We start from the raw sequence: 25,046 nt of genomic DNA, 5'->3' as shown, positions 1-25,046 counted from the left end.
AGACAGCGCACTTTTTTAAGCGCCGGCAACAGCAATCACAATACCCTGCATGTCCGCATGGCTCCAGCGTGTACAGGTTCTGCCCGTCCTGCATGCAGATTCGGCATTCAGATGTTGATCCATCAGAGGCTGCGTCACTGTGTTCCCAGCCGGCCCTTTTCAGTTGCACCATTTCGTGGGTATCCGGTAACCCATAGATGCAGATTTTGATACCCCTGAAATTATTTATTATCCGCTGTGGCAGATCGTACCGGAACTCATCGGTAATAGTCCGTACTCTTTCACCAAACTGGCCATTTACGAATTCCATTTTTATGACTTTATATTTTCGTCCGACATGCAAATCATCCGTTTTGTAAAACGGAAGAAATGCCTGCCCCCCAATAACCGATTGATCAAGCTGAGTTTCTTCATTCTGACTCTCGAATTGTGCTTGGCTTTCCATTTTTACTTCTGTATATAGCTTTGGAGTTAAACTGTACCATACAGAATACTAGGAAATTGGGTATTTGTCCTAATATTATGTTATCGATGGAAAGCGAGGTATTTTGACTTGCAACCGTGTAGCTCTTTACTTCTACCCGTTTGTACTGATAGATTGCATTTCTCGGTGCTAAAACCCTTTCGTGTGCTAGCAAGATTGCAGGATTTAGAGTAACATGATTCATATACATGGTTGCATCGAAAATTTCTACAAATGATTGCGAGGCCGGTATCCTCCATTGTATAGAACTCGGGTTTCTCCAATGAAAGAACTATGCGCAGATCAACATTGTTCAGTAAAAAAATTTCCTGATTCAACATGTCGCCGTGTAATTTGCCAATTATCTCTACCTCTGAAGAACCACCAAATAGAGCCTTTCTTTTTTCAATCCTTCATTTGACACTTTTGAGTTCATTTCAAAGGGAGTGTCGAGTACGAATGCTTGCGTAAATAAATGAGTTGTAACGCTCGTTTCATCGTAATTCAAAACTGTTTCTACATAGCTTCTGTATGCATAATTGTTATCTGACTGTGAGATTGCTGTACTACCGTTCAAGTATATTGTACATTGTTTAAATAACGATTGTAATAAGTTATTAACTAATGCCCCTCCTTCAGCAGCGACCGCGGCTGTTGTTACAGCTTCATTAGCATCCAAAACTGCAGGTTTACCCACAGCAAAGTTTTCCGTCGGAGATTTTTTGTGTCTGACTAAAAATTTCAGCCGAATTGAAGATAAATCCCTGTAAGTATCACCATGTCCTAGAGAGGTGAATTCCAAAACGGAATTATTTGTAACTGATGTAATTGGCTTGTAGCTTATTTCTTCCGCTTTTAAAATGTTCGATTGTAAAGGTTTTGCAGACAAAAGATCCAGTTGTGAAGACATGCATTCTACATGCTTAGCCATTATTATCGAAAATATCTACAAAACGCGCTTTTTTCGGTTTAGATTCTGCTTTCGTTTTCTTACTTCTTTTTTTCCTCTTTTACCTCCAGACTGAACAGTTATTTGTTTACTATTACGTTTCGATTTAGAATGTTTTTTTCTGTACGCGGATTTTCTTTTTATACTTGATCGTTTTCTCTTCTTGCCCTTACCTCTCTGCATTTTTCTTAATTTATTTACTCCCCTTTTTGTTAAATCTAACAGTGCAATTGTTCCCTGTTCATTTTAAAAGAGTGGTTCTGGAGATTGAATCTGGGGATAATTCTGTTGAATATTGTTTGCAAAACAGTAATTTGTAAAAAGTTTATTTTTAAACTCAAGACCGGAATCAGATTGATTTTTTTTTCGGTTTTCTATTAGATTCTTCGATAATGCCTTTGAAGGCATTGAAAATTTCGAGAGCTGTCTTATTTCTCACAAATACATCGATAACTGTTAAAATATATTTGTACCCCGAATTGACTGATGCGAAAGAAGTCATATTACACAAATCCATTTCCCACAATTGATCGATTGAAGTTACAATGTAATAGTTTCACCCAGACTGTGGTAAATGCTTTCTGTGTAGAGTAACAATATCCTGATTAGAAATCCATTCAGAAATTCTTTTTCTTGTAAAATGTTTTTTCCCACGTTTTCTTAGCTCATTCTGCATTTTTTGCAGTTCCAAGAAAAGCATCGCTTTCAGTGTCATAGAATTTTTTTTTCAGATTATCTTCCATTCTGCGTAATAAATATTTCCATGTATTTCCATTATAAAAATGACTCCGTGGTCGTTTTAGGTTCTTATCAATTGCTTTAATTTTTGTCTTTGAGTAACGAAATTATCGTGTTAAATTAGCGACAATAAAATAGCGACAAATATTTTATGACACGTGACCTCTGTTAATGTTATCTCTCACTCTTAAATTTTGCTGGCGCAAATGTAAAATTAAATTAGAATCTGCTATTCGCGTGGATTTTTTTCCTCTTTGGAAGCAATTAAATATTTTTTCATATTCTGACCAATATAAATATTCTCGTAAACATCTGGATCTAAGCTTGTTTGGTTCCAACATCGGATGTGTAACCATGAGATCATAGCAGCGCTATTACGTTTATTTAAACCGTAATCATGCCGTTATGTCTCATAAGGACACATCCGTATAGTGTGCGTGTAATTATTATACATTCGTCCCTTGCCGTTATCTTGAAGCGTCACAGTAATTTTTCAATCTGTGACGTTTCAAGATGGCGGAGAGAGGTGAATGTATACTACTTCAGCATTAATTGTAGACCTCCATGAAATGTGTCTTTGTGCAACTGATCCACTATCATTTTTGTCACCGTATGCATCTTTGTCAAAATGATTGGATCTCTATTGTTGTAGGTAATCATTGCATTCTGCAATCTTCCCTCACTCTCATTATTCCAGCTTCTTCCAAAAATGGATTCAATGATAATAGACGACTTTTCGCCGAAATTTCTAAATAATTTGTTTTTCGAATTATTCTAGCGATTTCTAATTTCGACGCTTACTACTATTGCTTACTGCCTTTATAGCCGTAAAACGAGCAATGTATGCATTTTGGTTGAGATTTTTTCCACTTCAGTTTACTGAACAATTATGTTTTTACTCAATAAAGAAGTTTTTTGTTTTTTACAAAATTTTAGAACTGCTTTTCTATAACTATTTTCAATGTTTCAAAAAAATGTATTTGTTTACATTGAAAATCAGAAAATTATCAGATTGTTATCGTTATTATACAGAGATATGCTGCCATTCCATCCAGACAAATTTAAAACCGTTTTTGGGTGTGCAATGGTGGTTGCACTGCTGGTAATTTGTGGCTGTGTAACAGCGAAATGACGAGCACTTTGAAATTATTTCGTGTTTGACGTTCAAAACGTCACTTTGACAGATGTCAACTTTTTCATTACATAACATCCCACGTTCAATGCGAAATCACTTCTAAAACGCGGCTTAATTGTTAAGTGCATCAACTGTGGTCGTCCAGTGTGACTTCCACCCATGCCCTTAACGTGCATTTTAGTTTCATGTATGGGTTGATGTAACATCGCTGCTGCTTTGCTGGTGATCATGGATCCCTGTGATCCTGCATCCAGTAGTCCTCGCAGGTAGAACATTTTTCCCAATTCATCCTGTACCAAAACCAAAATTGTCGCCAGTAAGCCAGTTGGTTGAGCTTCCATTTGGTCGGAATATACGTTCCCATGGGCATTCACCACTGTTGTACTCGCTGAGTTCTTTTTATCGTCGTGTAGCCAGGTGCTATGATTTTTTATACATTTCTTGCACGGTTTTTGTTTCTCACACTTGAGTTTGTCTTCGTGCGTTTGCAGGCAACAGAAGCAAAGTTTCTTTTTCTTTGCCATATCCCAACGTTGTCGTACCTCCATTGTCTTGAAAGTGGAACAATTGAATAGTTTATGATCCCCGTCACAGGCGGGGCATCCATTGGATGCGACTGAGGAAACCGTTGATTTAATTTATTTATTCACCGCCAAAAATTGGCTGCATACAAGATACATAAAAGTAAAATACATAAATCTTAAGCCAAAAGTATCAATCACAAAATATCACATTCAGTTACGTTAATCATAAGAATCAAATATTCAAAACTTTCACTGATCAACAATTCTATCTTCTTTAAGTTTTCGTTTTAATTCCGCCTTAAAATCACTCCTGTCCATCCACAATATATCACTGAATTCGTTTACCGATCTGATGATTTTCGCCAAAGGTTGATTGTGTCCATAGTTGTTTCCATAAATCGCTTCAGCTAGAGGCCTTTCATTTCGCAACAAGCGATGCTGTGTCCTTCTGATTAGTCTCGCTTCAATATTCGAATCATTTATTCTTTTGTGAAACAAATCGTACGCCATCACTGCTGTTGTAATTTTCCTTCGAATTGATAACTTTTGCAACCCAAGTTTCTCGCATCGCTCTGTGTAAGGTGCCAGTCGAAAAGGTGGAATACGATTCGTGTCTCCAAGCGCATGCATAACAAACTGTTTTTGCACTGATTCGATATCATCACTGTAGTTCTGTTGATAAGGATCCCAGATCACCGATGCAAACTCTAACTTTGACCGAACGTATGATTTGTACAGAACCACCAACGCACTCGTACCAAATTGTCCTTTCGAAATTGTTTTAATGTATCCCATTGATTGTCTAGCCCTGGTTATACACCGCTCCATATGCGCAATGAGTGAAAACTGTGGGTCGACTGGGATTCCAAGATCTCGAACTTCTTGCTTTCGTTCGACGACGTGATCGCCCATGAAATACGTGACGTAGAATGGATCGTTTATTCGTGCAATGGTGATAACTTCGCATTTACCCAAATTAAATGGAAGCCTGTTGCTTTTGCTCCAACTCTGGACATTATTGATATCGGTTTGAAAAAGTCTTGAATCAGCCGTCGAACCTATTTCCAATGCCAATTTTATATCGTCCGCAAACAACAGCGGAAGTGAGTACTGGACACATTCCACAATGTCGTTTGTGAAAATCAGGAACAACGTTGGACCGATAACACTTCCTGCTGGGACCCCTGACGTTGCTGTATATGTTCTGGAAGTGGTGTTACCAATTTTAACGAAAAACTTCCGATTGTGAACAAATTCGAATAGCCATCTCGCTGTTTTCTTTCCAATACGAAACAATTTCATCTTTTTTATCAACTTCCGATGCCAGACTTTGTCGAATGCATTTTCGAAATCACCATAATAAACGTCGAGCTGTTGTTTCTTGGAAAATGCGCCGTGTGCTGCTACTGACAGGTTGAGTAAATTCGTATCAACCGAACGTCTCGGTCTGAAGCCATGTTGAGCGTTCGTGATATAGGGACTGATGCCTCCTAAAAGCTTTGGTTGAATTGCTCTCTCGTAGATTTTCAATACAATCGAACTGATTGCGCTAATGCGGTAGTTTTTCACGTCATTTTTCTTTCCTTTCTTCTTATACACAGGAACCACTTTTGAAATTTTCAGTTTTGATGAGATATTTCCCAGTTCCATTTGTTTTCGATGCAATATCTACAATGGCCACACTAAGCCATCCACACAGCTCTTTATGAAGATTGGCGAAATATCATCAGGACCAGCACCACTTTTGGCATCTAATTCACGGATAGCTTTGTCAATATCGGACATCGTTAAATCAACATCCCATGCGTCATCAGATTCTTCTCCATACACTTCGTCGAATACGACTGGAAGTTCGTCATTATCATACAGTCCTTCGAAGAAATCAGCAAACATTTCCACAATTTCTTCTGGTTGATCCGACTTTCTTGAATTAAACAACATTTCTCTTGGATACGATGAACTTTTCTTTTTAAACTTTGCATACGACCAGAATTCTGAAGGATCCTCTATGATATTTTGTTGCACCTGGTTAATGTAGTCCTTGTTCAACCTTTCATTCAATTCATTAAACTCAATCAATGCTTCAGCATACTCGGACGTCATTGCATTCTTTGGTTTTCTCTTAAATGTTTTGTCTCTTTTGTTCTTTCTCTGCTGCCACTCTCGAGTCCACCACTTCGGTCTGTTGCTGTTTCTTTTTATACGCACTTTTGGAACATTTTCGATTATCATACGATTCAGCAGCTCGAAGAAATATTCAAAGGCTTCTTCAACGTCCATTCGATCGAAGATTTCTGCAAAATTTATTGACTCCAGCTGTTGCAATATACGTTCGTAGTTTGCCGATTTATATGAAAATACTTCGATGACATCGTCTGTCGATCGAACCTCTTCTACCGTTATATATTCGAATGACAACTCTATTGGTACATGAAAATGGTCTATTTCCGTGTTTAATGTGACTGAACAGAAGCAAAGTTTCTTTTTCTTTGCCATATCCCAACGTTGTCGTACCTCCATTGTCTTGAAAGTGGAACAATTGAATAGTTTATGATCCCCGTCACAGGCGGGGCATCCATTGGATGCGACTGAGGAAACCGTTGATTGATAACTCTTGATTATTTTCTCGGCTTCTTTCACCTGCTTCGGATTGTCTCTCTTGTTGGTGTTTTCAATTCCTTCTAGCATTCGGAATTGTTCCCCCAAGAATTTTTTCAACTGGTCCCAGGTTGGGAGAGTAGTGGAATCACCGATTTTCCTTTTCCAATCTTTTCGTGACTCTTCATTCAGTTTCTGAGTGATCGTAATTATGATCCAATCGTCCCAAGCATCGACTGGCCTTCCCATATTTTGTAGAGCCAATATTACTTGGTCTGTCATATCCAATATCTTCTCTACTGATTTTGAATCGTTTTTAGCCGATTGCTGAGTAATTAATTTGTGTAGATGCTTGTATACCACGACCCTGTTGTTGTCATATCTATCGAGAAGTCTAGTCCAAGCACTGTCAAAATTGACGTCAGCAATCGTTAGATCTGGGATCAAAGCGGCTGCTTCACCATCCACTAGCGTCTTGAGCATTTGCATTTTTTGTCCATCCGATAACGTTGTTTTGTCTTTGACCATTGTGCTAAATAGATCTCGAAATGAGATCCATTTAAAATAATACCTCTGGAATTTGGGAATCATAACTCGAGGTAATTTGACGTCATCATTTCTTTGCAAATGTCTTCCATTGGCTTTATCTAATTCCATTTCTAGATATAAGCAAACTTCTCCGACTTCCGTTTCATAGTCCACCATCAGTAGAGTATAATCCGCGGGTAACCTTGTTCTGTCGTCACTAAATTCTTCATCAGCTCGTTGAATCCGCAGCCAGCCCTCCTGGATCGCTTTCAGCTTCAACCTACAGAAAGCCTGGATAGGTGTCGTCCCAGAATCCATCATCCTTCGTACTTCTTCAATGACTCTCCGGATTAATTCGAACCGAACATTTTGTTGCAGATTAAGAATCACTGCGGGGTCTTCTCGATCTTGTTCGTCATCCTTGGATGGTATAGCTTCCAATAATGCAATGTATTTTTTGTAATTCACCTCAAATTAGTACTCTCTAGATCGAAACAAGGATTCGGTTCCAATAGAAACGGTCGGATCTTTTTCGCCAATGAGCTAGCTTTCTCAAAGATAACCCTTGCCTTTGCCAACTTCTTTTCCTTGTAAGACGAAGTTTTTCGCGACGCGCTGTCCTTTTTGAAATTGATAATTTCCTTATCCAATTCTTCTGCCGTTTGCTTAAATTCGGTCAGTAAATCTTGAATGACTTCCATTTTTGAACAATTTTACTTCTTTTTTCAAAACGTATTCCAATAAAGCTGAATATGATTTTCTTGGTCGCGCTGCGTAACGAGCTTCTTCTGATAGTTGTATTAATCGCTCTTGGACTTTATTCGGTTTCTTTTGTCGATTTTTTGGACACTTTGAAGATGTTGTTCTTACGGAACCCTGCCGCCTTTTAGATGCTTGACTCACGAATCCCACCTTATTCGCCAATCGTGTACGGTTACCTGTTTTCAACGCAGGTGTTTTTGTATCGATGATGGTTTTTGCAATAGGTCTTGGTGACGGCCTCGTAATGTGAGTGATTTCGATGTCTTTCGTAATGAAGTGTGAAACTCTGACCTTCATCTGGTACAGTTTCCTTTGAAACAATTATCAGTAATATTGTTCCTTAGCTGCCTTCGTTAACCACTTCAAATGATTTAACAAATTCAGCTACCAATTTTTGTATTCTTGCGAGTTCTGCTCTCAATTGACAGTTCTCTTCCTCAAGAATATCGGCGGTTGCAATTATCTGATCTATTTCTTCTCTTGTGAAATCGATCTACCCGCTTTTTTCCATTAATTTTCCAAGTGTCACTACCCAATTTGCACTTTTCGTAACAAAGCCGACTCCGGGTAACTCCACACTTTCTGAAAATTGTTTTACAGAATTGCTTTCAACTAACAATACCTGTGTTTATGCGAGCATTTGCTTTCAACTAGCAATTTTACTCGTGCTGTTGTGGACTGTATTCGAATTTTTTCAAGCTAAAAAACCCAATGTTTTTCGCTCGAAGGACCAATGTTCGATCGTGCAACTTTGATCGACGATGATAAAAAAACCTTCAACTAGTTTCTTCGGTGTTTAAATCTTTTACTAGATTTTTTCTGCTTCAGATGCACAATTTAGTTCTCTTTGAGGTTTAAACCTGGAGTGGCTAAATGTGTTCGTAGATTGAAACTCTTGGATTCCCAATTTGAGTCTAATTTTATTCAGTACAAATCAACTGTATTTATAGTAGTTCTTAACCTATCCCCACATACTATTTTTCCATTTAATCAACAAAGGCACCCGGACGCAAAAAACCAAAACAAAAACATAATTCATTTATAATGTGCATCAAAATGATTACGTAGGGTCAATTTCATTATACTCGATTCACTACTGAGTGCATCGCAAATTCGTTGATTAATCAATATTCCAATAATAATTTTTAACCAATTAATACAAATTCAAATATTATGTCCGGAATGGACACACACACACACACTTTTTTTTCTGTAGAAAAATAATTTTCATCCTTACAGGACCTGTGACAGTGCCATGAATTAATTAACATGACATTATCCCAGATCCCGCAACAACAAATAATTTAAAGTGTACTGTGTTCCCTTATCTAAGAAAGTGCAGACTCAGCAGCTAAAGTAATACTGAATTCCGTTAGAGTATTTCATAAATAAATCTCATCTTCCAAGGTATAGAAAAATTGATAACAGAAATAAATGACAATTTCTGCTATATATTATTATTAACGGCTTTTATGCATCTGGGTAAGAGGCTGGCTCTCCCCATGTTTCCCTGTCTCACTTTCAAGGCGTCTCATTCTGAAAGAACAATACATCAGTGAATGAGTATATATCACAATAAACTGTTGTGGGACCATTAGCTTCATTAGAAAACCATTTTTTTTTTAGTTTTTCACAGATATACCCACCTGAAGAAATTATTCATAATTTTAATTTGTTGAAAAATAGTGTACATATTACATACAGAGATACCGGTACCAACTATACTCCAGAAAAACTTGCTTCTCAAAGAACTCTTTATCATTTGGCGTCATCCTTAAGAAAATATCCGTACAAAAGGTTTTTGGAAATTGATGTTCACAGCAGCTTCTTTAAAATAAACGGGGAACTTCAATGTGAAATTATACCCTATATTAGTAGCTTCGAGCATATAAAATCGTGTTACTATGGTAAAAATCGAAGCGGTGAAATACGGAATAAGACTTACCACGAGAGGCGAACGTATTATGCAGAATGTGCCTTCAAATTGACAAAAAGTGCACAGGTACTTGTTCCTGTACAGTTAGGTACAGCATCGAATAATCCTCAACTTCATACTCCACTCATACGTTAATCTGCATTTTAAGCGTGTAAAAAATGTGTACTAGTGTAACTAGTAATTTTTATTTTTATTTCAGCCAATACACGGACCGTAGGAGATTTTAGGAGAATTTGTTCCATTCTACGAATTTTGACGAGTGTGTGAATACCTCATCACACCATTTGAATTTTCGAGTTAAAAAACTTTAGTCCCATAAAGAACGATTTATAGAAACAGTGTTCTTATGACATAATACACTTTTTTTAGTCTTTGGGTACAGCTATCACATCTGAATGTTTTTTAAGAATTTAGAAGAATGTAGAAGATTTTAGGAGGATTTGCTCCATTCTAGGAATTTTACTGGGAAGTCATTGAATGCCTCATTACACCATTTGAATTTTCAAAGTAAAAAACTTAATCCGCAATAAAAAACGATTTATTGAAACAGCATGAAAATTTTTAGTTTTCAAAAAGAAACGCCGCTTTCCTTTTACGCTCACGCGGCAGACAGCGCACTTTTTTAAGCGCCGGCAACAGCAATCACAATACCCTGCATGTCCGTATGGCTCCAGCGTGTACAGGCTCTGCCCGTCCGGCATGCAGATTCGGCATTCAGATGTTGATCCATCAGAGGCTGCGTCACTGTGTTCCCATCCGGCCCTTTTCAGTTGCACCATTTCGTGGGTATCCGGTAACCCATAGATGCAGATTTTGATACCCCTGAAATTATTTATTATCCGCTGTGGCAGATCGTACCGGAACTCATCGGTAATAGTCCGTACTCTTTCACCAAACTGGCCATTTACGAATTCCATTTTTATGACTTTATATTTTCGTCCGACATGCAAATCATCCGTTTTGTAAAACGGAAGAAATGCCTGCCCCCAATAACCGATTGATCAAGCTGAGTTTCTTCATTCTGACTCTCGAATTGTGCTTGGCTTTCCATTTTTACTTCTGTATATAGCTTTGGAGTTAAACTGTACCATACAGAATACTAGGAAATTGGGTATTTGTCCTAATACTATATTATCGAGGGAAAGCGAGGTATTTTGACTTGCAACCGTGTAGCTCTTTACTTCTACCCGTTTGTACTGATAGATTGCATTTCTCTGTGCTAAAACCCTTTCGTGTGCTAGCAAGATAGCAGGATTTAGAGTAACATGATTCATTTACATGGTTGCATCGAAAATTTCTACAAATGATTGCGAGGCCGGTATCCTCCATCGTATAGAACTCGGGTTTCTCCAATGAAAGAACTGTGCGCAGATCAACATTGTTCAGTAAAAACTTTTCCTGATTCAACATGTCGCCGTGTAATTTGCCAATTATCTCTACCTCTGAAGAACCACCAAATAGAGCCTTTCTTCTTTTCAATCCTTCATTTGACACTTTTGAGTTCATTTCAAAGGGAGTGTCGAGTACGAATGCTTGCGTAAATAAATGAGTTGTAACGCTCGTTTCATCGTAATTCAAAACTATAGAAACCTATATAGCTTCTGTATGCATAATGGTTATCTGACTGTGAGATTGCTGTACTACCGTTCAAGTATATTGTACATTGTTTAAATAACGAGTGTAATAAGTTATTAACTAATGCCCCTCCTTCAGGAGCGACCGCGGCTGTTGTTACAGCTTCATTAGCATCCAAAACTGCAGGTTTACCCACAGCAAAGTTTTCCGTCGGAGATTTTTTGTGTCTGACTAAAAATTTCAGCCGAATTGAAGATAAATCCCTGTATGTATCACCATGTCCTAGAGAGGTGAATTCCAAAACGGAATTATTTGTAACTGATGTAATTGTAAAGGTTTTGCAGACAAAAGATCCAGTTGTGAAGACATGCATTCTACATGCTTAGCCATTATTATCGAAAATATCTACAAAACTCGTTTTTTTCGGTTTAGATTCTGCTTTCGTTTTCTTACTTCTTTTTTTTCCTCTTTTACCTCCAGATTGAACAGTTATTTGTTTACTATTACGTTTCGATTTAGAATGTTTTTTTCTGTACGCGGATTTTCTTTTTATACTTGATCGTTTTCTCTTCTTGCCCTTACCTCTCTGCATTTTTCTTAATTTATTTACTCCCCTTTTTGTTAAATCTAACAGTGCAATTGTTCCCTGTTCATTTTAAAAGAGTGGTTTTTGTCCAATGTCTGATAAAATATCTGCCGTTCTTTTAATGTTCTATTAAACCGTTCAATCACTGCACACTTGTATAGAGATTGAGTCTGGGGATAATTCTGTTGAATATTGTTTGGATCTCTATTGTTGTAGGATATCATTGCATTCTGCAATCTTCCCCCCATCGTCATTATTCCAGCTTCTTCCAAAACTGGATTCAATGATAATAGACCCCTGACCTTGTACTGTGATCATACACGGTTAAATTATACTTTAAAACCTGATAGATTTGAAACATTCTGTAACCACATGAGATTGCATAGTTTACTTCTGCAAGCACCCATGTACCGTAAAGCGCTCTATCGTTTTCATCGGTATGATTGCAAGGAAACGTTTGCTCTCAGCACAAGATCTACATGCAGGCTGCATCATACGATTGTGCATTTTTACAGGTAAAACCATGTGAAACAAGTTTTGAGAAGGGCTTGGAAAAGTATTGATTCTACAAGTAAACAAAATAAAAAAACGTTGATTTCATCTGTTTCAATACATTTATTGAAATTTGTTTCTACATGATAAGAAATTATTTGCTCTTATTCATCTGTCTCAGTGGCTGGGTCGGACCATGTCTCCCCACCTCCTGTTCGATACGTCTCATTCTGAAAGAACAAAACTTATAGAAAAAAAGTTTATTTTTATTTTTATTATACTTACACTGCGAAATGACGATGTAGCAATCCTTCCCCGTGGAACTGCTTTCCGCAGATTGTACAGACATACAAGAAGTTGTGTTTCCTGGGCACTAAAAGAATTGAAAATTACGAATGTTTTCCAAATTAAAAAAATTAATTTTTCTAAAAACTTACTTTTAAGGTTGGCTGTTTGTAAGAGTTGTTAAAACTATCACAAAATGTGTGTGATCTGTTTATACAGTATTTATTTCAATTTTTTTATCATTGAAATTTTTATGACCGAATAACCTTTTAACCCTGAAAAAACTTTATTTTTTTTTACCGCGCGCGAGTTTTTTTTTGACTTTGAGTAGGAATGAGTTTTTAGGTTATTTGGTATTAAGGTACTTCGTATCAGTTTTATTCTTGACCTTTTTTAAATTATCTGAAATGTAGTCGTCGAAGTCATAATTTTACTTACAATCATACGCTACCCTTTCAACATAAAGTAGTACGAATCTATCCATTATTTTTAGTTTTTAAGATTTTACAGTATTTGTTCATTCAAACAAATAATGAACCTTTAAAAAAAAGAGCTGAAAACGTTCAAGCATAAAAATAGAAAAAACATTGATAACACAAGTGTTACATGTAAAGTTGAATCGCCTTTTACCCTTGAAAATATTACTTAATTTTTACTGTCTTTGGAAGTCATTGAATGCCTCATTACACCATTTGAATTTTCAAAGTAAAAAACTTAATCCGCAATAAAAAACGATTTATTGAAATAGCATGAAAATTTTTAGTTTACAAAAAGATACGCCGCTTTCCTTTTACGCTCACGCGGCAGACAGCGCACTTTTTTAAGCGCCGGCAACAGCAATCACAATACCCTGCATGTCCGCATGGCTCCAGCGTGTACCCCTGAAATTATTTATTATCCGCTGTGGCAGATCGTACCGGAACTCATCGGTAATAGTCCGTACTCTTTCACCAAACTGTCCATTTACGAATTCCATTTTTATGACTTTATATTTTCGTCCGACATGCAAATCATCCGTTTTGTAAAACGGAAGAAATGCCTGCCCCCCAATAACCGATTGATCAAGCTGAGTTTCTTCATTCTGACTCTCGAATTGTGCTTGGCTTTCCATTTTTACTTCTGTAGATAGCTTTGGAGTTAAACTGTACCATACAGAATACTAGGAAATTGGGTATTTGTCCTAATATTATGTTATCGATGGAAAGCGAGGTATTTTGACTTGCAACCGTGTAGCTCTTTACTTCTACCCGTTTGTACTGATAGATTGCATTTCTCTGTGCTAAAACCCTTTCGTGTGCTAGCAAGATTGCAGGATTTAGAGTAACATGATTCATATACATGGTTGCATCGAAAATTTCTACAAATGATTGCGAGGCCGGTATCCTCCATTGTATAGAACTCGGGTTTCTCCAATGAAAGAACTATGCGCAGATCAACATTGTTTAGTAAAAACTTTTCCTGATTCAACATGTCGCCGTGTAATTTGCCAATTATCTCTACCTCTGAAGAACCACCAAATAGAGCCTTTCTTTTTTCAATCCTTCATTTGACACTTTTGAGTTCATTTCAAAGGGAGTGTCGAGTACGAATGCTTGCGTAAATAAATGAGTTGTAACGCTCGTTTCATCGTAATTCAAAACTGTTTCTACATAGCTTCTGTATGCATAATTGTTATCTGACTGTGAGATTGCTGTACTACCGTTCAAGTATATTGTACATTGTTTAAATAACGAGTGTAATAAGTTATTAACTAATGCCCCTCCTTCAGCAGCGATCGCGGCTGTTGTTACAGCTTCATTAGCATCCAAAACTGCAGGTTTACCCACAGCAAAGTTTTCCGTCGGAGATTTTTTGTGTCTGACTAAAAATTTCAGCCGAATTGAAGATAAATCCCTGTAAGTATCACCATGTCCTAGAGAGGTGAATTCCAAAACGGAATTATTTGTAACTGATGTAATTGGCTTGTAGCTTATTTCTTCCGCTTTTAAAATGTTCGATTGTAAAGGTTTTGCAGACAAAAGATCCAGTTGTGAAGACATGCATTCTACATGCTTAGCCATTATTATCGAAAATATCTACAAAACGCGCTTTTTTCGGTTTAGATTCTGCTTTCGTTTTCTTACTTCTTTTTTTCCTCTTTTACCTCCAGACTGAACAGTTATTTGTTTACTATTACGTTTCGATTTAGAATGTTTTTTTCTGTACGCGGATTTTCTTTTTATACTTGATCGTTTTCTCTTCTTGCCCTTACCTCTCTGCATTTTTCTTAATTTATTTACTCCCCTTTTTGTTAAATCTAACAGTGCAATTGTTCCCTGTTCATTTTAAAAGAGTGGTTCTGGAGATTGAATCTGGGGATAATTCTGTTGAATATTGTTTGCAAAACAGTAATTTGTAAAAAGTTTATTTTTAAACTCAAGACCGGAATCAGATTGATTTTTTTTTCGGTTTTCTATTAGATTCTTCGATAATGCCTTTGAAGGCATTGAAAATTTCGAGAGCTGTCTTATTTCTCACAAATACATCGATAACTGTTAAAATATATTTGTACCCCGAATTGACTGATGCGAAAGAAGTCATATTACACAAATCCATTTCCCACAATTGATCGATTGAAGTTACAATGTAATAGTTTCACCCAGACTGTGGTAAATGCTTTCTGTGTAGAGTAACAATATCCTGATTAGAAATCCATTCAGAAATTCTTTTTCTTGTAAAATGTTTTTTCCCACGTTTTCTTAGCTCATTCTGCATTTTTTGCAGTTCCAAGAAAAGCATCGCTTTCAGTGTCATAGAATTTTTTTTTCAGATTATCTTCCATTCTGCGTAATAAATATTTCCATGTATTTCCATTATAAAAATGACTCCGTGGTCTTTTTAGGTTCTTATCAATTGCTTTAATTTTTGTCTTTGAGTAACGAAATTATCGTGTTAAATTAGCGACAATAAAATAGCGACAAATATTTTATGACACGTGACCTCTGTTAATGTTATCTCTCACTCTTAAATTTTGCTGGCGCAAATGTAAAATTAAATTAGAATCTGCTATTCGCGTGGATTTTTTTCCTCTTTGGAAGCAATTAAATATTTTAAATATGAAACCAATATAAATATTCTCGTAAACATCTGGATCTAAGCTTGTTTGGTTCCAACATCGGATGTGTAACCATGAGATCATAGCAGCGCGATTACGTTTATTTAAACCGTAATCATGCCGTTATGTCTCATAAGGACACATCCGTATAGTGTGTGCGTGTAATTATTATACATTCGTCCCTTGCCGTTATCTTGAAGCGTCACAGTAATTTTTCAATCTGTGACGTTTCAAGATGGCGGAGAGAGGTGAATGTATACTACTTCAGCATTAATTGTAGACCTCCATGAAATGTGTCTTTGTGCAACTGATCCACTATCATTTTTGTCACCGTATGCATCTTTGTCAAAATGATTGGATCTCTATTTCTGTAGGATATCATTGCATTCTGCAATCTTCCCCCCACTCTCATTATTCCAGCTTCTTCCAAAAATGGATTCAATGATAATAGACGACTTTTCGCCGAAATTTCTAAATAATTCGTTCTTCGAATTTTTCTAGCGATTTCTAATTTCTAATTTGTGTAAATATATCTAATAGTTATTGCTTACTGCCTTTATAGCCGTAAAACGAGCAATGTATGCATTTTGGTAGAGTTTTTCCACTTCAGTTTACTGAACAATTATGTTTTTACTCAATAAAGAAGTTTTTTGTTTTTAAAAAAATTTTAGAACTGCTTTTCTATAACTATTCTCAATGTTTAAAAAAAATGTATTTGTTTACATTGAAAATCAGAAAATTATCAGATTGTTATCGTTATTATACAGAGATATGCTGCCATTCCATCCAGACAAATTTAAAACCGTTTTTGGGTGTGCAATGGTGGTTTCACTGCTGATAATTTGTTGCTGAGAATAAGTGCACATGACAGTACAAACACCATCAGAGCATGTAGTAACATATCAAGGCTGTATACGTCACGCAGATGCAGATACGCGGGTTACACACCACGTTTCATACAAAAATTCACCACGCCATACAAATTCAATTTTGGTGAATTTGTTTGTATGGAAAAGGTGTGTTTCCGCGTGTCTAATCAAATGGCAATCTGCGTGACCTCCCCAAAATATACAGCCTTGGTAATATATGACGTAGGACAGTATGGTGCTCCAGAATTCAATTTCATATTTGAGTCTATTGGGATCACAAATAGGTCTATTCCTTCTGTCAAAGTGACGTTTTAAACGTCAAACATAAAATAATAAAGTGGTAGCGAAATCTTTGATTTTTCTTAATTTAATTGTTAGCGAAAAAGCACTAAAAAAACAGCGAAATGACGAGCACTTTGAAATTATTTCGTGTTTGACGTTGAAAACGTCACTTTGACAGATGCAATATACCTACTTTTAATCCCAATAGACTCATTTACACTCTGTTATGTAAAAAGTGATCAGGTCCAAGTACTTAAAAATTCACTCCGAAAAAACAACCGTCAACAACAAGCTATGCTTGACGACGATAGCTTAGAATCAAGACGCCTCATCAGTCCCCGCAAAAAAAAGGGCTGCGGTATTTTTCGTGACATGTTTAATGTTGTAAATATAATTGATCAATTCACAAATGGAGTAAATCTCAATTTTATTTCAGTCAACACATTCGATCACTAATACACGAATATAGGAATTTCATATTTGGAGTAGCACAAAATTGCCACTGATAAATATAAGCAGTAGAAAACTGCTTTGTTTTCAAATTTTGGGATTTGAAAATTACCGATATTAGGTTGCATACAAAAAAACCGATATAAGCGTGTGCGGATTATTAATTAACAAGCACTAAAAAATGGTCCAACGAATGATAGATAGCAGCGTGGACTTTCAAATTATCTTGTTTAGTAACGATTCAATGAACCAACCCTAGCCCTAAACTAACCCTAAAACTATAACCCTAATAATAAGTTATCATCATTTACCAATAAACTTCGGGCTCAATGTAAATTGGAATCTAATGCATGGTACTGATCTGATGGCAGAATTCTGCTATTAATATAATCAAACTGCTCATTCAAAGACACGATACGAAATTGCTGGTAAGTTTCCATTCCGTTCTAGTGTCATAACACAATCTGCAATTGGTAGCAATGCGGATATATTTATTGGTTGCACTGTAGATGTAGCTAGACTTGATGTATTCTACTCATTCTCTTCTCTTATTTCTCGCAATAAGCCACATTTGTGGCTATGGATTCTATATCTGCTTGACTTAATAATTGGTTTATGTCTTCATTTACCTGGCTCAATATTATGGGTTCTGGGTGCTTTATCACATTTACAGTGATACGGCTGCGGATGTATTTTGTAAATACCTCTACTTTATTTATTTGCTGTACTGCAGTTGCCAGTATTGCTGGATATATCTGGCTCATGTCCTTCATTTATTTCAAGTGATAAACTGTTTGTGTGGGCTGTTATCATTACGGTATGGGGTCAAATGAGCTTATGTTGGCCAGTAAGTCAACATTATCATTCACTCCGCAAACACTATCTTAATACCAGAGTTGAGTTGCGCTACTTTTGCGCTAGTTTTACGCTAATTATTATCGGCTATATTGTAATTGCGTTATGGTTGATCATTATCTAACATTTAACGAAGAACAACTTTCAAAGCGTCGAAAAAATAATAGTCTAACAGTTGTAACGTTTGGAATAAAATGTATCGTCAAAGTTATGAGGATGAGTACTTTAAAGCATACTTTATAAGTAACAACAAACTTACCAATTATGATAGCTCTAAATTAAACAAAATTCAATCAAATCAAAAGGATTGGCGTGTGTTGTGCCATAAATTTATTTTCGACACAACTACTTTAACTCCTACACACATAGCAACGTGAATAGGAATTAATTTTTCATTTGCGTCGTTGTGTGCAGCTAGAAGTCAAGTACACAACCAGTCGGTGAAATGAACATCGCATTCATATTTCAACCCGAGCTGAAAATTTTGACAGATGGTCATTTTCTGTCAAAATATTTCACCGGCTAGTTGTATACTAGGCTAGAGTTAGGCTTGATTTACACTTACAAAAAAACACTCTGTTTAAGTAAACCACATCTCTTTTCTATTGTTTGAAGTATAAACGGAGAGGAAATGGAGTGCTTTTTTCGTAAGTGGAAATCAAGGCTTAGGCGGACATTTGTATTACTTTTTTCTTACCTTCGAAGAGCCTTTCCTAACGTAAAAGCTTTAACTTATCTTTAAATTATTTGAAGTTATTTCGGTCGCATATACTCAGCATACGCGATTCGGATTGTCTAAAAATGTGACAATACACATGGGTTGGGCTATTAACGTTGGGGGTTAGTTTTTCTTTATTTTTCGAAAGCTTCAATACGATAAAGAGAAATACATTTTGTGACGAAAGCTCCAGCTTCCTGTAACAATCGTGAAAGAGTAAGCAGATACATTCATTTGAGGAGGCTACGCAGCCCGCTGTTATTATTTCATTGAAGCCGTATCGCAAAAAATGTTTTTAACTGCAAATGCGTTTTAATACAAAATTTAAACGCAAATGGTCAAAGAGATGATAATATGACGATTGGGACGCCAGTCGCTGTATTATCTTCTCTCTGGAAATGGTTTCGCGCACCTACTTTCGTGTGAAATGCATAGTTTCCTCTTACTCCTCTCAGTACTTCGTGTGAGAGACAAAATTGATTTTTTTCAATTTTTTCTTTGCATATTTGACAGCTCGCTCTCTCACGGAGTACTTTTTGTTGAGTGGACACTTAAGCTGTTCTTCTTCAAAGAAATGATAAGTTGGTACTTATCATTTCTCTGGTTCTTTTGTGGTTTTTCTCATTACCCATTTGAAATTTAGCATCCACAATGAGAGAAATCAGAGAAACGGAGAGGAAAAACAGCTTAGATACAAAAAGGGGTTCTTTACGAGGACAAAGAAGATACTAACGTTTTGTATGAAAATGACAGCGGACTTTTGCGACAACGGTTCCATCCAGATTCTGCGTAACTTTCCAATGTCAATCAAGCTGTTTTGATTTCAAATTCAATAGAATCGCGGTTTTAGTGTTTTCGAAAGAAGTAAATTTTTGGGAGTTCTTGTTTGACATAGGTTAATGATCATGCATTATTAAGGGACATGTAAATCCTTAGGTTTGTCTTCTTTGTGTAGCTGCACCTCATGGATTTTGTTAAAGCTAGATTGTAAGATGAAAAAAAAAATGTTTTTCTTTATTAAAATTGTCGTTTTGTTAATAAATTTCTCGTTTTTTTATTTCCTTATTTTCTCCCAAAAACGTCATCACAATTTCGGTGGAAATTGCATTGTCAAATTCTTCATTATCGCCTTGCGTTGAAATTCAACTTCAGCCCGACAAAACCGTCCCAGAAATGGTGGACACTGGTACCGAACGGATTCCACACAATGCGTATGAATGTCCTTGTGGTGGGTAAATCGAAATTCGCCTCTGGAGTAAACTAGTTTGATGGACAAACAAAATGAAAATGAATTAACTCGAACGTAACATTGAATCACGAAGATGTATGCCGGCTTCACATTCCTGAACAATTGAACAATCGTTCAACTGTGACAAACCAGTGGGACTCACGAACGTGAAGCTAACATAACAAAATTGTTCCCATCTCCCCTTTCCGCATGAAACTTACGGCAATACAAGCCGCCTAAGAAGCATGTGGAATGATTTGATTCGATTGTATACAACGGTCCTTTAGCAGGTCGATCCAGTTTCTTCACAGCAAAGTCGGCATTGGCTACGTTTAGCCAGTACGGCCAATGTGAGAGTCGTTCGCGGTACATAACTGAATACTTCCAATGGTGAATGTGTCCTGAATCAGATGTTATTGTGAAATCGACGCTGTTGGATATACAAAGAAATCAATTTTAGGACTGCGATCGTCGTTCACATTTAGTAAAAGGTAAGACAAATAAGACAAGACATAAATTCGAAGAGAAAAGGTAGGTCCTAACGGTCATTTAATCTGAATGTAGCAGCCAATTACCCTGTCGTTTTCAATGTCTAACATTGAAGGTAATGCAAATCTTCAGCGGATCAGAAAAGCGGTTTATATGCTTTCGTCGCTTTTTCTTATTTGCGTCATCTTTTGCCCAAGGTTGTATATGAGGAGGTTAAGCCGATCGACATTTTTTCACTGCGCTGCTTAAAAAATGCGGTCGAATCTGATATTTTTAATTTTTGTATGGGATTTCACATTCAAACGTTGATATCTCCGTTGTTTTTGAAGAATAAGATCCAGATTTTGCTAGGTTTGCACCTTTTATGGAGTTTTATCGATTGGCATAATAAGGAAAAATGAGTAGAAATTTTTCGATAAAAATCGTAATTGTTCTAAGATACAGCAATTAACATCGGAAGTCCGTTTCAACTTTAAAATAAAACGCAATATTGTTTATTTTGACGCATCGTTTTTGTAAAGTTGTATCGTAAAATTCACTTTTATCGTTTTTTTAGGGTGGCAGTTTTCAATCAGTTTTCGATGAGACAAAATTGAAAAACCTTGAATTGTTTGTAATAAGAACGCATACCTAAGACAATGTTAAGGGTGATTAACATGTTAAATCAAATATTTCTACTCGAGACTCTCGAGCCAAGAGGCGGCGTGGAACCACAAAAATATATGTTAAACCGGTCATTAATTATCTAACGATTAGCCGTTGACATCTGAAGTATAAATGCTCAAATCTATCAAAAAACGAGCCGTCAGAACAGTCGGAGCGTTTGCTGCGACTGAGCCACGTACAAACCCGTACATCTATTGCGTACGTGACCCTAGTTCGTCCGTCGCCTTACTCTTACCGTAAGCCTACTGCGCCCGTAAACGTCGGTAAAGTAAAATTCTTATGAAATGTGTACGTCTTAAAAATTGCGCATAGCGCAATTACGAAGCCCCGTACGACGTTCCTTTCAAATGTAACACAAATTTCGAATTGACCTAAAATTAAGTAAGTATCATTTTCACCGATTTATATTGATTTTACAAAAATCCAAAATGGCGGCCGACGCCCATTTTGTTAGGAGGTGGAAAGTAGTACGGCTGCTTTACATTCGTTAGTACCTTTCAAACAAAAAAAAAAATTTGAAATTCGGTCAAAGTTTATTCGAGATATTAACAAAAAAACACCACCTTCACTGTACGGCCGAGTAGCCTCATATAAGCTCACTCCGAGAGACCTAGCTCACGCTCCGGTGAATCGAATTTCATAATTTTTTTTCCCTGATTGGTACGGTACCTATGTGTACCTATCTAATAAAGCAAAATCCATCTAAATACGTTCAAATTTGGCCAACCTACAAGCAAAAACGGCTTGCCGCCCTGTACCTAGTTCACACCAAGGGGTCTAACTCACGAGTCGGTCATCCAATTTCCATAAACTTTTTTTTTCATTTGACGTATCACTTACAAGTGTAGTGCTTAAATGTCTGGAGATATCGTCGAAAAACAGTTAGGCACTTATTGGGCCCCAGCTCCGGAAGGGTCGACCCAAAATCGCCCATCTTCGAACTTAGCCTCACTATTTTGACTATCTTTCAGGGAAAAAAAAATTTTTGAAATCGGATTTGATTTACTCAAGATATCGACGTGACAGACGGACGGACAGACGGACGGACAAAATTTTTATTGCGGATTCGTTATCTATGAACATAGGCAAACACTTTGCCCTTACCGTCTGCTTCGAACTCCATCAATTACACACGGCATCGTAATCCTATAAGCCCCTTCGTACTTCGTACGGGGCTAATAAGAAAAATTCGATTTTGGTACTGACCACCCTGTATTTTTTTGAGGTTAGGATGCCCATAACCCGAGAATTTCCAAAAATCAAGCTTATCACCCAAACTATTCTTTATCAGTGACCTATTTGCCATAGATTCCAGCAATAACATTTTGTCGACCTACCCGTTCCAACGCCTTGTTTCATAGCGAGTGTAGTTGTACTATTAGAGTTCTTTGTGGAAATAAGGATTTTTTAATAAAATAAGGAGGAATAAGGAGGTTTTTATAAAAATAAGGAAAAATAAGGAAATAAGGAGGTGTGAGAGGCCTGTAATTAGAAACAAATTTTTACTCAACACGAATTTTCAATGGCCGAACTAACACTAATCATACAAATGTTGATGATTTTATGTCTATGTCGATGAAATTTGACAGTATTTTGACAATTTGTATTGGCCTTGGAACAAACCTATTTTGAAATGATCAAAATCAGTGTTACCAACACAAATTTATTTGTCCCAGAAATATTCAGCTTTGTCTGTCTCATATGCCAAGATTCTGAAAGAACATGTTAAGATACTTTCGAGCTGATCACAAGGGCGGTGGAATCAAAATTTTCCTGTGGCGCCAACTAGGTTTGAGAAACTTTGACGAAATATGACGATTTCAACTTAAGAAAAAAAATGGTTTTCAAGTTGACTTTTCACACACAATATGTAATGAGTGCGTTTCACAAATTTGATTTCACCCGCCTTCATGAGTGTCTTAACTCATTCTTTTAGAACCTTGGCATATATCACTCCTTCATATGGATGAACTAAACTAGATTTTTGCGATACGGCCCCAGTGAAATAATTCCAGTCTGCGTAACGTCCTCATATAGAACGTCGATCGAATGAAAAATCAACCATTTCCTTTAGTTGCTTCCTCGTTGCAAACCACTCAATATAAAGTAGAAATTCCAACTCTTTCAATAGTTGATTGATCCAAAAGACCAAGCGTCGAAATATGAACCCCAGTTGAAACAGACATGACTCTTTCAATATTTTTGTTAAGTTTTAACTATTCCTAAATGTTCTGAACTACTTTCTCTTCAGAAGTGTGTCCAAATTTTCGTAGCATTTCCTTTAGAGCTCTAACTATGAATTAATCGAACGCTTTGATTTATTTGAAATATTTGAAAATCAAATTGCTAGTGTACGGAGGCTAAAACGCTGTTGATTTAATAAACATCGAACACAGTCGTGCTGTTTTTGTTTGTACCAAAATAATATTTACCAGATGCATGCGCGACGGATTCGCGCATCCAGCGAATAAAGCTGAACGAACAAAATATAAATTGCTGTGATCGACTAAATGTTCTTAAAAAATTGCTTTTCTATCGGTAGAAATCAGGTTCGGGTTATGGCGCCCAACAAAAAAAAAGTTTTTCAAGAGTCTTTTAGGGCCAACTTCAAAATTTTTTCCAATGTTTCATTTTTCAAGCGCTCTGGACCGAGGCCAAATGTGCCCTTCGGCTAAACCGACCCTGGAAGAAAGTTACAACATCCGGAGGACATGTAAAATAGCAAAATATACTTCGTTGTTATTAAACTCAACGATTTTAATTTGGTTTGTCTGTACCTGGGGCAATTTCGGCTATTTAATTTTTCGAAATTTTTTCATTTTCATAGCGAAATAGTAGAGAACATTCAGAGATAACACCATTATTTACGACGGCGTACAGACACTTACATAGTCGGATTAAGTAATTTCATTTTCGAAAAATCAGCCACAAATTCCCATACTTTGTCCGGTTTCGTATACTTTATAATCGCGTCCACTTCATATTTGTTATTGCTGGCAGAAAATATCATGTACAGTCCCAGCACAGCAATGCACAAGAGCGATATTCGTTTAATATTCCATCGAGTAGTTTGCATTTTCGCTCGCATTTTCGACGACAAACCGATTGATTTGAATTGCTAAGAATGTTCGAAGAATGATCGACGGCGCGAGTGATTTAGTTCACACACTGATTAAAATTTTTACTGACTTTCGTACCGAGAAAATCGATTTACTAAACGACCGTTTGCCACAATTGTTTCGAATACACAGAGAGGCTCAGATTTAATTTTTTGTTCACTTCTTCAACCAGAAACGTTTCAGTAGATTAAACGGCATCCTTTTAAGATAAACAGAAAAAAATTCTCGAAATGAGATGTTTATTTGCTGTTCGCTCCGTAGAAAGTCGAGTAAAAGAGACGAAAATAATCAAAACTAAAACTTTAACATTGCAGATGTAAGATGTTTTGGTGTGTATATTAGAGACTCATATTTACATCGTATACAACCAACTGTAACCACTAAGAAATTTATTATTCTTGTTGCCGTCTCTAATAATTCAGCTTCGAAAATTTGTTTTCTTTGCATCAGATACCTTACCAACCATTTCATTCTATCATATCCGATGCGATAGATCGTAAAACGTTAAATCTTTGCGTCCATTAAAAATGTATGGAGTCTTGGTATAGTGTTGCGGGCTAGGAGCAGTGTTAATGCTATGGTTCAGTAGAAAGTATACCAAAATTGACTGATAATTAACGACATTTTTGAGTTACTGTGACGATCAAAATAACGGTGCTGTGCGCGCGGCTTGTTATTATACTACCTTTGCGGGGATTCACATGG

The 25,046-nt window shown here is 36.6% G+C and overlaps 1 protein-coding gene across 1 annotated transcript; it reads right to left on the bottom strand.

Moving 5' to 3' along the window:
* Positions 1-19,837: 19,837 nt before the first annotated feature.
* Positions 19,838-24,541, bottom strand: LOC119075457. The gene is made up of 3 exons (XM_037181900.1): positions 24,111-24,541; positions 20,289-20,497; positions 19,838-20,099 (listed from the first exon to the last, which is right to left on the bottom strand). The coding sequence occupies exons 1-3, from the start codon at positions 24,308-24,310 to the stop codon at positions 19,924-19,926; spliced, it is 585 nt and encodes a 194-aa protein (XP_037037795.1). The 5' UTR covers positions 24,311-24,541; the 3' UTR covers positions 19,838-19,923.
* Between the last annotated feature and the right edge of the window lie 505 nt (positions 24,542-25,046).

This window comes from Bradysia coprophila, unplaced genomic scaffold, assembly GCF_014529535.1.
Source record: "Bradysia coprophila strain Holo2 unplaced genomic scaffold, BU_Bcop_v1 contig_211, whole genome shotgun sequence".
NCBI classification, from domain to species: domain Eukaryota; kingdom Metazoa; phylum Arthropoda; class Insecta; order Diptera; family Sciaridae; genus Bradysia; species Bradysia coprophila.
This window is presented reverse-complemented; position numbering and strand designations above follow the sequence as displayed.